Source organism: Petromyzon marinus, chromosome 13 (genome assembly GCF_048934315.1).
Source record: "Petromyzon marinus isolate PM22_M1 ecotype Great Lakes invasive population chromosome 13, UKy_Petmar_22M1.pri1.0, whole genome shotgun sequence".
NCBI classification, from domain to species: domain Eukaryota; kingdom Metazoa; phylum Chordata; class Hyperoartia; order Petromyzontiformes; family Petromyzontidae; genus Petromyzon; species Petromyzon marinus.
In genome coordinates, this window is record NC_133679.1 from 14,891,229 (window position 1) to 14,907,357 (window position 16,129).

At 58.3% G+C, this 16,129-nt stretch overlaps 2 protein-coding genes across 2 annotated transcripts in view; both read right to left on the reverse strand.

The window, feature by feature from the left end:
- Positions 1 to 4,094, reverse strand: part of LOC116942092 (uncharacterized) — an 18,322-nt gene extending 14,228 nt beyond the window's left edge. The window contains exons 1-7 of the mRNA XM_032953666.2: positions 4,066 to 4,094; positions 3,668 to 3,908; positions 2,667 to 2,746; positions 2,011 to 2,119; positions 1,593 to 1,634; positions 829 to 960; positions 298 to 371 (exon numbers count right to left, since the gene is read on the reverse strand). Of these exons, the coding sequence (XP_032809557.2) occupies positions 298 to 371; positions 829 to 960; positions 1,593 to 1,634; positions 2,011 to 2,119; positions 2,667 to 2,746; positions 3,668 to 3,908; positions 4,066 to 4,094 (707 nt within the window). The remainder of the gene's footprint in view (positions 1 to 297; positions 372 to 828; positions 961 to 1,592; positions 1,635 to 2,010; positions 2,120 to 2,666; positions 2,747 to 3,667; positions 3,909 to 4,065) is intronic.
- LOC116942093 (uncharacterized) lies at positions 3,934 to 15,285 on the reverse strand. Its single transcript, XM_032953667.2, has 10 exons — positions 15,090 to 15,285; positions 12,090 to 12,235; positions 10,344 to 10,417; positions 9,728 to 10,253; positions 8,845 to 8,933; positions 7,864 to 7,993; positions 7,435 to 7,698; positions 6,580 to 6,684; positions 6,021 to 6,209; positions 3,934 to 5,059 (listed from the first exon to the last, which is right to left on the reverse strand). The coding sequence occupies exons 2-10, from the start codon at positions 12,162 to 12,164 to the stop codon at positions 4,478 to 4,480; spliced, it is 2,034 nt and encodes a 677-aa protein (XP_032809558.2). The 5' UTR covers positions 12,165 to 12,235; positions 15,090 to 15,285; the 3' UTR covers positions 3,934 to 4,477.
- Between the last annotated feature and the right edge of the window lie 844 nt (positions 15,286 to 16,129).

The window sequence follows — 16,129 nt, forward strand, 5'->3', positions numbered from 1 at the left end:
CACGTCACTGTGCTCTACGCGAGCACGGTTAATGTGCAACCCGCGTGAATCCGCTCGCGGAGAGTCGAGAGTTCAGTGGGATCGGACAAAACGACGATCCCTCCTTCCGTACCGTCTGACACAGAGTCGCTCGCGACGACGGGTTGCAGTCGGCTGACGCGAGTGGAGTGTGAGCGAGCGTGGGGTGTGAATGAGTGTGAGCGGGAGTGAGGCGGGAGTGGAGTGTGAACGGGAGTGAGTGGGAGTAGAGTATGAGTGGGAGTGAGTGGGATTGATGCGGACACGTTCGCCGCTTACTTGTGAGTGAGCTCCCTCCGTAAGGTCGCGACCTCTTGCTCCAGGCCTCGTCTCTCCGCACTGCAGCTCGCCAGCTAACGATTATCATGGAAACGGAGCGGGGTGGGGAACAGCAGTGGCAGGGGTACAAAATTCGAGACAAATGCAGCGCTGGCGGAGGGACGAGTAAAAGGACGCGTCGACCATGCGGCCCCTTGACCTCTGTGACCATGACCTGGCTATCCTGGTGACCATGTGGCCTACCTACGACTCCGTGACCTGGCCCACCCAAGACCCCGTGACCTGGCCCACCCAGCACCTCGTGACCTGGCCTATCCAGGACCTCGTGACCTGGCCCACCCAGCACCTTGTGACCTGGCCCACCCAGCACCCCGTAACCTGGCCCACCCAGCACCCCGTGACCTGGCCCACCCAGCACCCCGTGACCTGGCCCACCCAGCACCTCGTGACCTGGCCCACCCAAGACCCTGTGACCCGCCCGACCCAGAACTCCGTGACCTAGTTGACCCAAAACCTCACGACTCAGCCGACCTGGGCGCGCGTGGAGGTCAGCTCCAGCTGCTGGTCCTCCAGGGCAGCATCACGGCTCCGGAGCTCGTCCCACACGCGCTCCATCTCCGCACGGACGACGCTCAGCTCCCCGTCCAGCTCGTCTAGAGAATGCTGCTCGCGCACACGCAACCACACGCATACACATGCACCCACGCGTGCACACACCCACGTCTATGCAAAGACAAAGATCCCTCCCGTGTAGCCTACACAGGCTGTTGGGGCAAGCGCTGTTAGCAAGCACCTATGGCGGCTGGCATGGTGAACCAGGAGGTGGTGTGGCTAGAACCACGCCCAGCCGCTTTTGTCTCCCCAATGCTCCTGTTAACACACTGCAGAAGGTACTCAAGGCTGAGTTGACCTACCTAGGAGAGGGAAGCCCAGGACCGATTCAGATATTAATCATCGATGGTGGCCATGAGAGGGAATCTAACTTGGGTGGCCGGGTTCATAGGACAGTGCGCTAACCACTGTGCCACCGCTCCCCACACCTATAGACACAAGCACACACACGCGCCCACACTCACGCACACACACACGCACGCACACGCACGCACGCACATACACACGCGTCCACTCACGCACACACACACACGCGCCCACACTCACGCACACACACACGCAAGCACACACACGCACGCACACACACGCGCCCACACTCACGCACACACACGCACGCACGCACGCACACACGCACACACATACAGGCGCCCACATGTGCGCCCACACGCACGACACCATCTCACCCGAATTTCATGCGGCCGTTTCATCATCGCTTCCTCCAGCTCCTGTGCCGCACAGAGACACAGAGACACACACGACATGGAGACACACACGACATGGAGACACAAAGACAAAGAAACACGGAGACAAAAAGACACGGAGATACAAATACATAAAGACACGGAGACACAAAGACACGGAGGCACAAAGACAAGAGAGATACAATTGAAATGGAAACACAAAGACACGGAGACACAAAGACACGGAGGCACAAAGACATGGAGACACAAAGACATGGAGAAACGGAGACATGGAGGCACAAAGACACAGAGACACAAAGGACGAAAGCATACAATTGACACAGAGAGACACAAAGACACAAAGGACGAAAGCATGGCACTGCCGCCTCCGCCCCAGCCCCCAACCCCTTTGACCTCTGACCTCTCTCAGAGTGGCGATGAGCTTCTCCTGCTGCTGCTGCAGCTCCTGGTTCTCGCCGAGCCGGCGCCGCAGCGACTCCACCTCCTCCCCGGTGTCACCGGCGCTTGCGCTGCGGCACGCCGGCCGGCGTGGGGAGAGCGAGAGGGCGCGCGTGGGCGATTCAACGCATGGGAGCGAAAAAAAGAACCAAGAACAATCATGCACACGCACGGATGTGATTGGCGGGTCTTCGTGTGGGGAGTGGTAGTATAGTGGCTAGGGCACTGCACTACAAACCCAGCAACCCGAGTACTGTTCAACACCATTGGTGATTGTCTGAACTTGTCCTGAGCCTCCCTTAAGTCGACTCAGCCTCAAATGCACCTCCAATTAGCACGGTTGGCTACATACGGTGCGAACGACGTTCAACAGACATATATACAAACACGTACCTCGTGCAGTGTGTAAACATCAGCACTCGGGCGTGGTTCGTGTATGGTGAACTTCTTCCGCACCGTACGTAGCCAACCGTGCTAATCGGAAGTGGTGCTGGCCACCGCTTCGTGTGCCATCGTTCCGGCCTTCGTAGGTGCTCGCTATCCTCACTTGCCCCAACCTAACAGTCCGTGAAGGCTATACGGAAGGGTGCGATCTTTGTCTTTGTGCGTGACCCGCACCTGCCCAGGTGTGGCTGCGCGTCTCTGTGCTCCTGCGCCTGACTTCGCAGCCGGCGACACTCCTCCTCCAGCTCCCGCACCTGCGCGAGCACAAAGCGCTGTGAGCGAGCGCCCACCAAGGCCAACGTGGCACCTGCCGACACGCACACCCACTCACACCTACACGCGAAAAACAAAGATCACCCCGGTATGCTTGCACGTACGTATGTTGAACTTCTTTCGCACCGTACGTAGCCAACCGTGCTAATCGGGAGGTACGGGGGAAGGACAACAAACTAAACACAAAGCAGTTCAAAAGAAATACGTTTTTAATCGAGACGATTTAAAAGTGCATAGCTCCAGTGGCTTACTAAAATCGGAAGGAAGAGCGTTACAGACGGCCACGCATCTGAAAGCGCGCGATGCAGAGTGACCGCCTTTGTTCGATGGTTAGCCAAGAGGCTGTTGGGGCCAGTCCTGTGAGCAAGCACCTATGAAAATCAGAATGGCACACGAGGGTGTGGTGTGGCCAGGGCCATGCCTGGTTGCCTTTGTCTCCCGAGTGATGATGTTTACACAACACATTAAGGTACTCATTGAAGGCGACCTGTACAGGTACAGATATTCGCCACTGTTATCAGTTGTGAGCGAGTTTGCATCACAGTGTGCTTGTCGCCGTGCCGCCGCTCCGCACACATAAAGACAAAGATCCCCCGTGTAGCCTCAACAGACTGTAGGGGCAAGCGCTGTTAGCGAGCACCTATTAAGGCCGCCACGGCACACGAGGGGGTGGGTGGCCAGCACCACGCCCGGCCGCCTTTGTCTCCCCAGTGGCTATGTTTACACACCGCACCAGGTACTCATTTGAGGCTGATTCGACCTAGGGAAGGCCCAGGACCGGTTCAGACAATCGTCACTGGTGTTGGCCGTGAGCGGGAATCAAACTCGGGTCGCCGGGTTCGTAGTGCGGTGCACTGACCGTTGCATGACTGTATCCCGCGCACACACCGCCGCACACACACCTGCATCGTTGCCAGCTGCAGCTCGGCCTCCCTGGTCTCCACCACGATGTTGGCCTCTTCGCACCGCGCACGCCACTCCGCCTCCATCGCCGCCTCCGCATCACCGCCGTCCAGGTCCTGGGTTCTACCGAGGCGCGACGGCGACGGCGACGCCGACGGCGTCGCCGCCTGTCCCTCCGCTCGCTCGTGCACGCGCGACTCCAGCTCGGAGCAGCGCGCCTGCGACTCCGCGAGCGCCGTCCTGCGCACGCGACGTGGCCGGGCGATGGGACAACGTCGCTATCGTCGTCACGGTCGTCGGCAGCTACTCGTCACCGGCGAATGGCGGCGTACTTGGGGGGCTCAGCCTTCCATCCAGCAGTGGATCGATCGTGGCTGATGACGATGAATACCGTTACCTTTCGAGACGCACGCGGTGACTGCGCATGGCGCGCAACGTGAGGACGCGCAAATTCCATCGTCGGACGGCAAGCACCGCGTGTGACGTCGTCGTCGTCTTGGCCGACGAGGCTTCTCAGTCTTGTAGCGCTGGTATTTTATCGTCAAGCTTTGAGTCGCCCCCTTTGCCACAGTGCCAGCTGCCACTGCCAACGGCCTTGGGCTTGAGTGTGAATGCATGTCCCCCAATAGCGACGCAATTCGATGCTGAAATGCAATTCGCATTGGAGTTATCGGGACCCCGTGTTACAGACGGATGCAGCTAACGCACTAACACTTTCAAACTCGAGTAGAAAATGGTTAAACGCGCGGAACGCAAAGTTAACGAAACTGACGTCACGATAATTGTATCGTCAAAATCTGCGTCTGAAGTCACAGAGTCCGTACGTGTGGTAAACGAGCGTCTGCTACGCATGCGTCAGCCTCGCCATCGAGATCCTCCATCTTACGGGACCCTCTCGGTGAGATATTTTTGAAATATTCGTCATTCCGTGGAAATTCATACCGTATCGTGAAAACCGACCCCTTATTCATAGTTGGGGTTAGGCCACGTAATGATCCGGTCAAACTTGTGTCTAAAACCCCTCCACCACCCGACACAGCTGCCACGTGAAGTTGAACTACGCGGCGAGTTGCACAACGATCCTCACGACCAAACTCACGGCGGCGCAAGGAGTGGCGGATGAGGGGGTGAGGGGGTGAGGGGGTAAGGGGGTAGGACACATGCCTCGTGCTCTCGTGCGCGTCGCGCAGCGCATCCAGCTGGCCCTGCAGCTGGCGCCGCTCCCTCTCGGCGAGCTCTTTCTCGGCCAGCAGCCGGTCCCGCTCGCCCTGCAGCGCGCCGGCGCGCGCCCCCGCCAGCCGCCCCTCCGCCTCGTGCCGCAGCAGCCGCTCCCGCTCCGTCTCCAGCTTCTGGCGCAGGTCAGACACCTCCGCGGACTGGCGCTCGCGGACCTGCGCCGGCACGGGGAGCGGAGGGGTTAAGGGACGGGTGGGGAGGAGTCGGAGGAGGGGAGGGGTTACGGGAGGGATGCGGGGGTTGAGGGAGAGGGAGGTGAAGGTGTCGTTATCGTTGGGGGACAGCGACAGACACGGGCTTGGGGAGGGCTGCACAACGCGATACCGCGATGGAAGCGGCGCAACACAAAGAGTTGTAGCAATATTGGCACAACAGCAGCAATGGCAGGGACAGCGCAAAAAGGGGCATCGCAAAGGAGGGGCGGCACTTGGAGGGGGCGGCACAACAAGGAAGACACGACTGCTGTGCCCATCTCGGTCAGCTGCCCTCCTCCATCCTGTCCTGGTGCCTCCTCTATCACAATCTCCTCTTCCCCATCGCGTCTACACCGCTCACCTTGCCTCGGGCTCCATTCCCAACTTCTAAGTTGCCTGCCTCATTATACTGCCATGAAGTTTGTACAGCAGTGGCCACGCGCCCCTACGCTCGAAGGCCGGAAGCTTCTTCACTACTCGTTTTCATATGCTACTGGACATTTGTGAAAAATAACTTCATAGCTCATCGGATTCCTCCAGTGTAAATAAAAATTCAGATTTTGTATAGGGGCTGGGCTATCCGATACGCTACCGATTATCGGCTTGATCACTCAACCGGTCGGATAACACGTGTTTACACTTGTGCCGCTGGACGGGAGGTGATGGGCGGGGCTTGGTGACGTCGTCGGAGGCAGGATGTACACACAACCGCCACCATGTAAAGGCATCCAGGTAATGGACAACAAAGTTGGGGCCGAATTACAATCCTTAGCCGATTCACTTCGGTGTAAAACGCGGAGGGGATGCCGCCGCGTGACCCCGGGTATGTATGTTGTATGTATGTTGTATGTATGTTGTATGTATGTTTGGTAAACTTCTTTTGCACCGTACGTAACCAACCGCGTTAATCGGAGGTGGGTACCGTCTGCAATGCTCGCAGCTCCTCCACGGCGCGGGCCCTCTCCTCCTCCACTCGTTCCGCGCGACCCTTCACCCTCGCCAGCTCCGCGGCCTTCTCCGCGAGCTCTGCCTCCAGCCCGGACTTTTGCCGCGCCCCCGACTCCGCGTCGTGCGCCAGCGTCTCGGCTCGCTTGCTCAGCTCGTCCCTCTCCTACGGGGTGGGGGGGGGGGGCAATGGGGGAGCGGGCGGGGGCGCAGCAGCAGCAGCGTTGGCTTAGCACGGACACGAGGACAGCGCAGAAGCGAGGATGGTGGCGTGGACGAGCGGCGGAACAACCGCCGATTGGACGAGAGTGGAGCCCAAGAGGGCTGCGGTAAGTGGGTGGTCGAGGGGGGAAGCGAGCGAGTAGTTGAGCTAGCGAACAGTTAAGTGAGCGGTCGAGCGAGCGGTTGAGGGGGCGACCGAGCGGTCGAGCGAGCGGTTGAGTGAGCGATCAAGCGAGCGGTTGAGAGAGTGGTTGAGCGAGCGGTTGCGCGAGCGCCTGAGCGGTCAAGCGAGTGGTTGAGCGGGCACCCCACACCTGCTTCAGCCGGTCCCTCTCTCCCTCGGCCGCCCCAACCCGCGTCTGCAGCCCTGCGGACGCCTCCTCCAGTGCGCGAACTCGCGACGACAGCTGCTCCTTCTCCTGCGTGGTGGGGGGACAACGCGTTTTGTGCCAGGCTAGGTGCACCGCTCAAGACACGCCGGAGGGGACACGTCCGTCACGGAGAAGGAGCGGCGAGATCAGCTTGTGTGCAGCGACGAGACGCGAAACCACGAGAGATGGTGAAAGCAAGTGGGCGTGGAGCAGGTGCCCAACCTTGGCTCGCCAGGAGGCGGTGCACCTGCCCTTCTTTATGGGATAAAGTGTTGCCCCCCGTGCACGCACAATTGGCTGAAAACATCTTAATATGCAGAGGACCGCAGAGCTTGGGAAATGTGTTGATAGCGCCGGCTCATTGTTTAGGTGCTGAATTCCAGCTCTTCTGTGGTACATCGGCGATTATGAGAGATGCTCTTTGCATGAACGACACTACATATGCATATATTTGCAACTAAACATGAATAAACGTTATGTGTAGAGATACACCGAGACGCAGGGGGACACACGTGCATCCCCGTATAGCCTGGACATACTGTTGGGGTAAGTGCAGTTTCGCGAGCACCTATGAAGGCCTGCAGGGGTGGTGTGGGCAACCTCACGCCCAATGTTCACACCTCACCCCAATTACTCATTTGAGGCTGAATCGACCTAAGGGGAGGTCCAGGTAACGGTTCAGATAATCGGAAATCGAACTCAGATCACTGGGCTCGTAGCGCAGCACGCTAACTAGTGCACCTCCGCTCCCCACGCGCACACGGAGAGACACTCACTGACACACGTCGGAACCCTCACCCGCGCCGACGTTTGCCGCTCGGCCTTGAGCTCGTCCAGCTGCGTCATCAGAGTCCTCCTCACCCACGCGTCCTCCGCCAGTCGCCCGCTCGCCAGCCCGTTCGCCAGGTGAGCGGGGCTCGCCAAGTGAGGGGGGCTCGCCAAGTGAGGGGGGCTCGCCACGCCGGCGCAGCCGTGGGGGCAACCGAGCGGGGTGACGGCTCCGCTGGCGCTTAGCAGGGGGCCGACGGAGCAGCGCGAGGGGCTGGCGCCCGGCCAGGGGCCCTGCGGCACGGGGTGGCCCACCCAACACTCAACTCGCGCAGAGACACAAAGGCCAGCACAGGCTGTCGGGCCGTGCACGCAGCACGAGAAGGCGGCGTGTATACCCTTGCGCGCCCGTGCGTGCCATCCCATGCAGGTGTGTATCTGTGCGTGTGTCCCCCGTACCGTGCGGGCCCGCCCCAGCGCCTGCGCGTCGAGACGCACCCTCTCCAGCGAGCGCCGCCGCCTCGTCTCCGTGGCAACCTCGTCCAACGACGACCGCGCGTCCGATATCTGCTCCTCCAGGCGCCGCACCCTGGGGTTGTCGGCGAGCGACTATTAACGTCACTTTCTTCCTTCAAGCGTTTGCCAATTTCTCTCCTCCGGCCGCTCTCATTGACATGCTAATTTCTCTATATAATGCCCCGTCACAGAGTCGTTGTTTCTCTGTGTGTCTCTCTCTGTGTGTCTCTGTGTGCGTCTCTCTCTGCTTGTGTTTCTCTCTCTGCTTGTGTGTCTCTCTATGTGTCTCCGTGTCTGTGCTTTTTCTCTCTCTCAAATTTAGCAATCTTTGGACGAGCGTAATCAACCAGGTAAAGTGTTAACTGTTGTGTTAGCCGACTCTCTGTGTTGCATTGCATTATATTTCTAAGTTTACTAGGTTTGTTTTCTCATTCATTCATACCTGATGACGGTTGCTTGTGTTGCAATCGAAACGTCGTATTATATTATTTATTTTATTTTATTTCTACGTGACTTTACCGAAAGAAACAAAGAGTTGTTTTAGCACAGTTTGCCGAGCGCAGACCAAAAGATCCAAAACACAAAGCGACCAGCAACCAACAGCACTGTCAAAGGTTTGATCGATGAGAGTGTAATGCCTTTCTTGAATTGAGCAAGGTTATTCTTGTAAGAGCTTGGAGGGAGAGAGACAATGATGGGAGAGGTAATTCCACAGTGGAGCAGTGTGAGGTGACCTGCGGTGTGGTGAGTGCGTGAGTTAGTGAGTCGGTGAGAATGTTGTAATTTGCGGTGTTGTGGTTGAACGCCGTGGCTTGTAGACCGAGTCCTCAACGCGGGCGGAGGAATCAACGATAGAAATTCACGGGAACCGTCACCGCGGTAGTAGCAGTGGTCAAGAAGGGGAGCGACCCGCGCGGGCCTCACCTCTCCTGTAGGCCTCGCTGGTGCGTGCCGGCGCCCGCGCCCAGCTGCTTGCGCTCCTTCTCCAGCGCCGCGATGCTGCTCTCCAGATACTGCAAGCGCATACCCGGGGAAGGGAGGCCGCTTGTGCCATCACGCTCACAGCCACAACCACGCGCGGCGACGTCGCCCAGCGCTCGGCCAGCAACGGGCTATGAAGCGGTAGGAAACTGACTGAATGGGGGGGTGGGCGCCGATTCATTTGTTGCTCAGGGCCCATGCCAACCACACTACGCGACTGCTCGTACCACCCCTGGCGCGTGCCCGCTGGCACCCACGTGACCCTGGTGACCCCCTCAATGAGTGTCCCAGCGGAGCCTGTGTGTCCCTGGTGAGTGTCTCAGTGGCGAGAGTCTCAGTGGCGAGCGTCCCAGTGGTGTCTCAGTGGCAAGTGTCTCGGTGGTGTCTCAGGTGGTGAGCATCTCAGTGGTGTCTCAGGTGGTGAGCGTCTCAGTGGTGTCTCAGCGGTGAGTGTCTCAGTGGCGAGTGTCTCAGTTGTGAGTGTCTCAGTAGCGAGTGTCTCAGTGGCGAGTGTCTCAGTGGTGAGTTTCTCTGTGGTGACCGTCTCAGTGGTGACCGTCTCAGTGGTGATTGTCTCAGTGGTGAATGTCTCAGTTGTGAGTGTCTCAGTGGCGAGTGTCTCAGTGGCGAGTGTCTCAGTGGCGAGTGTCTCAGCGGTGAGTGTCTCAGTGGCGAGTGTCTCAGTTGTGAGTGTCTCAGTGGCGAGTGTCTCAGTGGCGAGTGTCTCAGTGGTGTCTCAGTAGTGAGCGCCTCAGTGGCGAGCGTCTCAGTGGCGAGGCTATCAGTGACGAGCGTCTCAGTGGTGAGTGTCATGGGCTCGCCGTACCTTCTGCCGCACGGTGAGCTCCTCCACGGTGGCGCGGCTGTCCGTGAGCTCGGCCTGCCGCCGCTGCAGGCGGCTCGCCTGCTCGGCGAGGGCACCGCAAGCCTCCCGTAGGCTGTCCGCCAGCAGGCCCCGCCGCCGCTCGCTCTGGGTCAGCGACCCCCGCAGGGCCCACACCTCCAGGGTGGAGCCGCCCTCCTCTGCGACGGGGCCCGACTCCGCGGCGGGGAGCATCGGCGGGGTCGAGGGATACCCCCCCGTGGAGCTCCGCGCCACCTTGAGCGGGGGGGTCTCGCTCAGGCCCGAAGGGGGGCCGGGCCTCGCGGGCGAGGGGCCGTCGCGGAGGCCCCTCGCGGAGGAGGCGGGCCCCGACACGAAGGTCCTCGCGGGCGAGGTGCGATGGAGCCTCACGGGCGAGGTGTCGTACGGAGCGGAGTCGTGGAGCCCCGGTGAGGAGGTGGGTCCCGTCGCGGAGGTGAGGCCCGTCGTGAAGGGGGCCCCCAGCGCGGTGTCACCGAGGCGGCTGCGCCTGCGGGCGGGGCGCCTTCACTTCGCGATCGCGTTCGAAGCCGAGTGTGGTTCTGCGCGTCGCATGCGCGGTGAGGCGTGCGGCCGTTACCTGCCCATGCCGACGTCGTAGTCGCAGTGCGTCGTGGGAGTGGAGCCGAAGGGCCGCCGTGGCTCCAGTCCGATCTGGCGGAGGATGAACAGCGCCCCTTTAAAACCGTGCCACTGACAGTCCTATTGTTATCACTGTTGATCTCATGATTGTGGTAACACTGGAGCCTCACAGCAGGAAGGACTTGGGTTTGATTCCTGAATGTGTGCAGTTTGTTCATTCTGCCCCTGTTCCGCATAGGTTTCCTCCGTGTTCTCCGGTTTCTTCCCATAGCTAAAAACATACCACATGCCAACATTGAGCCCACGTTGGCCCATAATGATAAAACATTATGATTATGGCAACTTTTCCCTGAGAACCTGGGATAATTCAGAGGTGGGGTACCCAGCTGCGTACGATTCTTCAAAAAAGTTAATTTCAAATCCCCAATTAAGAGTGTGCAATTCGATTTAATTTACATATGTATATATTTTTTAATTTACATATGTATATATATTTTTAAACCCATAACAAGCTACATCAAAAACCTTTGACTGAACGGAATCGGCCGACTAAACCACAAGCCAACTATGGTTCGCACGACGACATCCGATTCTGGAGCGGTGGCTGCGCGGTCTTGCCCCAGGCTGGCACTGCGCTGCTGCGCTCCATTTCAGAGCGGCGAAGAAACGTGGCCGGCCCACACGGCAGCGTTACTCTGCACACCGTTGCATTCGTGAGCTCCGCGTTGGACAGTTTCAATTGCATCAAAATTTACGTGATTTCTTTTTGACGGGTCGCCCAAAAATACCACGTTATACTCCGGACATGCCAAAGGCGGGCCACGCAATTTCAAGTACGCAGCAATACTAAATTGTTATTGCTCCAGGAGTCCAGTTATCCTTGGCTAAGTGTAAATCTACTTTTTATTTATTTCAACAGTTTTTCGCTGGTATGACGAGGCTGTCCGGATCACGAGGGTGTCCCGGATCACCAGGCTTTGCCCCATCTATGGGGGTTTGCCTGATTTCGATTCCTGCGGTTAATATCATAGGTGATTGATATAGCCAAACCCATTCCCTTAACCAACCAAGCGCGGTGAAGTATGGTCAAACAACCCCCCATGGCCTGCATGGTGCTGGGAATCCCTCATCCAACAGTGGATCGACATAAGGACTGCTGTTTGTATTAACTCCATCAGCCTATTGGCCTCGCACATCAATGTTTTTCTAAGCGGAATTTGTTGACGCAGAAAAGCTCGGGACCAGTTTCAATTGTCGGTCTCATGAGCCACCCACCGCGTGACCTGGTGGCAGGGGTGGATTGACAAAGGGCTGCACATTCCTATAAAAATGTATTTGTGCTATGATTTGGATTTATCATAAATACATAAGACGACAATACGCCTAGGTCAAATATCCCTCTCTCCACATATACAAAATATCAAAGTATTTTTTACACATCTCATCAGCCACACGGCCTTCGGTGTGGGAGTGCATCATTTCAGCAGCAATGGTTCAACGCAAGCAAAACCCTGGACCGGCTTCGACGTTGAGTGTCTCATCAGCAGTCATGCTTTGCTTCAAACAAATGCTGGTGGACTGCCAACATGTTTATAGGCAAGGCTCATCGCTGTTAGATATTGGCACTGATTCAAAACTATAAATTACATAACACAGAACAATAATTCGTGCTGTTGTGGAGAATTTAACAAAATAAGTAAGCAGTCTGCTTCTGCACTCAATCAAGAAACCCATGCGTTTTCACCTGACTGCTCAGGGCATGCCCGGGCGAGCCCAAGTCGCACAAACGCAGGGGGGATCTCCGACGGAGCGAGGCCATTGTTCGGTGCTTGGGCGCTCCCTCTGCTTCCGTAGTCTTCGTACGCCACGGCTCCTGTGGTGTGGTTCAATCTGGAGTGAGAGATGGGGTAGGGTCCGTTGCCTTGTCGTGGGTTGTGGCGGGGGGGGGGCAGTGCAAGCGATTCAGGGCACGTGGGGGGGGGGGTGCGTGCTCCCCCCCCACAACAGACTCGAGTGGTACAGCCCACCGCTGGATGCCAGATTTGGGGTCAGGACCTGTACACATTTTTCTCAGATGTATTTTGGTCGTCAGCTATGACAAGAGGACCACACTGCACGTCTTCTGGGAATGCTGATGCACAATGCTCAAAGGCAGTGTGCTTGCGTGTTGTTTGAAGCGTGTGTATTTTTTCCAGCCTGCATCATTATCACAATCCATGGGCAGATACTGTAGCCCGTAGGTATGCACTGCACATTCCAGCCTGCACGACACTATTATTCTGTTATCATGGGTGGGAGGGGGGTTCTCGTCATTTGCAGACGCGCTTACTGGTGCCATTGGCCAAGCTCATGGGCCCCAGAGAGTGGAAGTGAAGACCTTCAACATTTACGGTTCCCGGAGACAGAATTTGCTGACTCTACTGCGCTGATGAGTCCCCGTGATGCTGAAACAGGTTCTGAGTTGTCTATGACCGTATCATTATCACTGCTGCTGCTATCAACCAGTCACAATTGCTCGAACGTAATTTGATGGCCACTTAATAACACATTCCTGCGGAGGGAGCTGGTAGGAACGTTGGGTTGCTCGGTCAATGGCCAGGGTCAACGGCGGCACCACGTGGTGTATTTCGCAAATATGCCCGACTGAGGGCGGGCACAAGCCGGCGTGAGTAGGTTAAACGTTGAGTTTTATAAGGGCACCACGGGGTGACCAGCCCCTCCCCACCCAGCCACACCCCCCACCCTCCCCACCCAGCCCCTCCCCACTCTCCATCCAGCCCCTCCCACCCTCCCCTCCCCACCCAGCCCCACCCTCCCCACCCTCCCCACCCAGCCCCTCCCATTTTTGGATGCACGACGGACGGACACAATAATCCCCTGTGGGCTGGTGTAGTAACCAGGAGGTTCCTACCAGTATAACAGGACCACAATGCACTTTTTGTGCATGTGCCCTCCGGCCGTTCAACTTTTCACAAAGTTGGTGTCTTGTTTGAAACCTTGATACGAGTTGGTGTACATACCTGCCCTGGGACTCAAACACCCTCGGTAAAACCTGGGGTCGAGTCGCTGCATTGGAACTGCGAGGCAATCGTGACATTTGACCCAAAATCAATCTCTGGACTTAAGTCCAGGATCAAAAATCAGAAGCAGCAAAGTCATGGACTCGAACCTTGGACCAACCCCACGACCAACTCATGGGCCTGGGCCAAGTCTGAGATGCCTCTTCCGTTCCTTGCACCGCAGTCTTCACTCACGCGTAAACCGGTTTAGGGTTTTTTTCGGTTTTGATTTGTTTTAAACTTGGGGCGTCTTGGCAACCGGCACGGCGTGGGGAGGAGACGAGGGCAGGGGAGGCTGTGATCACAATGTGTGTCTGTCTGTGTGTGTCTGTGTGTCTGTCTGTGTGTCTGTCTGTGTGTCTGTCTGTGTGTCTGTCTGTCTGTGTGTCTGTCTGTCTGTGTGTCTGTGTGTGTGTATGTGTCTGTGTGTGTGTGTCTGTGGGGAGCGATAGTGTAGCGGTTAGCGTGCTGTGCTATGAACCTGGCGACCCGGGTTCGATTCCCGCTCACGGCCAACACCAGTGACGATTATCTGAACCGGTCCCGGGCCTCCCCTAGGTCGACTCAGCCTCGAATGAGTACCTAGTGCGGTGGATAAAAACATTGCCACTGGGGAGACAAAGGCGGTCGGGCGTGGTGCTGGCCACCCACCCCCTCGTGTACCGTTCCGGCCTTCATAGGTGCTCGCTAACAGCACTTGCCCCTACAGTCTGTTAAGGCTATACGGGGATCTTTGTCTTTTTTGTCTGTGTGTGTGTGTGTGTCTGTGGGGAGCGGTAGTGTAGCGGTTAGCGCGCTGTGCTATGAACTTGGTGACTCGGGATCGATTCCCGCTCACGGCCAACACCAGTGACGATTATATCTGAACCGGTCCTGGGCCTCCCCTAGGTCGACTCAGCCGCAAATAAGTACCTGGTGCGGTGTGTAAACATTGCCACTAGGGAGACAAAGGAGGTCGGGCGTGGTGCTGGCCACCTACCCCCTCGTGTGCCGTTCCGGCCTTCATAGGTGCTCGCTAACAGCACTTGCCCCATCAATCTGTTCAGGCTACACGGGGGATCTTTGTATGTTGTGGGGGTCGGTGTGGTGGTGGGGGGCGCAGTGGTTCACGCATTTCGCAACGAAGTTCGATTCCCACTCAAGGTATGGACCTAGAATTTATTTCGCACCGCACGTAGCCAACCGCGTGAATCAGTGGCGTGTATCTAAACGATTATCTGGCGCGGTGTGGGAACATTCGCACAGGGGAGACAAATACGGCCGAGGCACGGTGCGTCCACACACTTCGTGAGCCCTTTCCCACCTTAATAGGTGCTCACAAACAACACTTGTGGAATGTTGACGCTCTGTCGTCCTCACTCAAGTTTAACCTGAACCCTGACTATAAGTTTTACTTTAAACCCTCGGTCTACCGATCACCCCGAGTCTAATTCTGTCACTCGGGGGAGAAACTTTAAACTCAACCCTGACCCCTGGCCCCTGGCAGATCGATCCCCTTTGCACAACAAACCCCAGAGCTCTCCCGGATCCCCTCGCCACCCCCGGCAGGCCGATCCCCTCTCTAACCCCCACGGGCGGCCACGTCCTGCAAGCTAGAGGGGAGAGAGGAGGAGAGAGAGAGCGGAGCGGATGGGACGGTGTGTGGGGGGGTCACAAGAGTTAAAGACGGGAAGGGGGGGGGTCACCTGCTGTGGAGTCCGAGCGCTCCCTGAGGCCCCCCCCGGGGAGAGGCGAGGGGAGACGGAGGGCCCGAGACTCGCGGCGGGAGTGATGAGAGGGGTTGAGAGCGCGAGAGGACAAGGGGGGTGGATGGAAGCCGCCTCCGCTCCCGCTTCAGCTCCCGCGATTATCGATTCATCACCGGAGTCCCAACCGCCTCTCTACCCCCCCCCCCTGTAACCCCTCCCCCCCCCTGTACCCCCTCCCCCCCCCGTAACCCCTCCCCCCCCTGTAACCCCTCCCCCCCTGTAACCCCTCCCCCCACTGTAACCCCTCCCCCCTGTAACCCCTCCCCCCTGTAACCCCTCCCCCCCGTAACCCCTCCTCCCCCCCTGTAACCCCTCCCCCTCCTGTAACCCCTCCCCCCCCTGTAACCCCTCCCCCCCTGTAACCCCTCCCCCTAACTCCCCAACCCCTCCCCCCTAACTCCTCCCCCCCTGACCCCTCCCCCCTAACCCCCCCAACTACCCCTCCCCCCCCAACCTTCCCCTTACCCCTCCCACCCCCCACACACACACACAAAGATCCCCCGTGTAGCCTCCACAGACTGCCGTGGCAAGCGCTGTGAGTGAGTAGCAACCCACGAAAGGCCGGCACGGTGGCACACCCCCGACCGCCTTTGTCTCCCCAGTGGCGGTGTTTGCCGCACACCGCTACGCCAGGTACTCATGTCGAGGCCGAGTCGACCTAGGGGAGGCACAGGACCGGCTCAGATCATCGCCACCGGTGTTGGCCGTGAGCGGGAATCTAAATCGGGTCACGGGTCTCGTAGCGCAGCGTGGCGCTAACCACGACACTAACCCCCCACTAACCCCCCCCCTCCCCCCACTAACCCCCCCCTCCCCCCACTTTCTCCCGCCCCCTCCCAAATCCCCCCCACCACCCGACCCCCGGTTCCGTTTCCGGTCGCCCCCCCCCCCGAGGCTCGCTGTGCGTGGCCGTGCTTCGTGTCAGATGCATGGGGGGGCTCATCTCGGCCAGCCAGCCCATGGCACCGCCTGGGTCC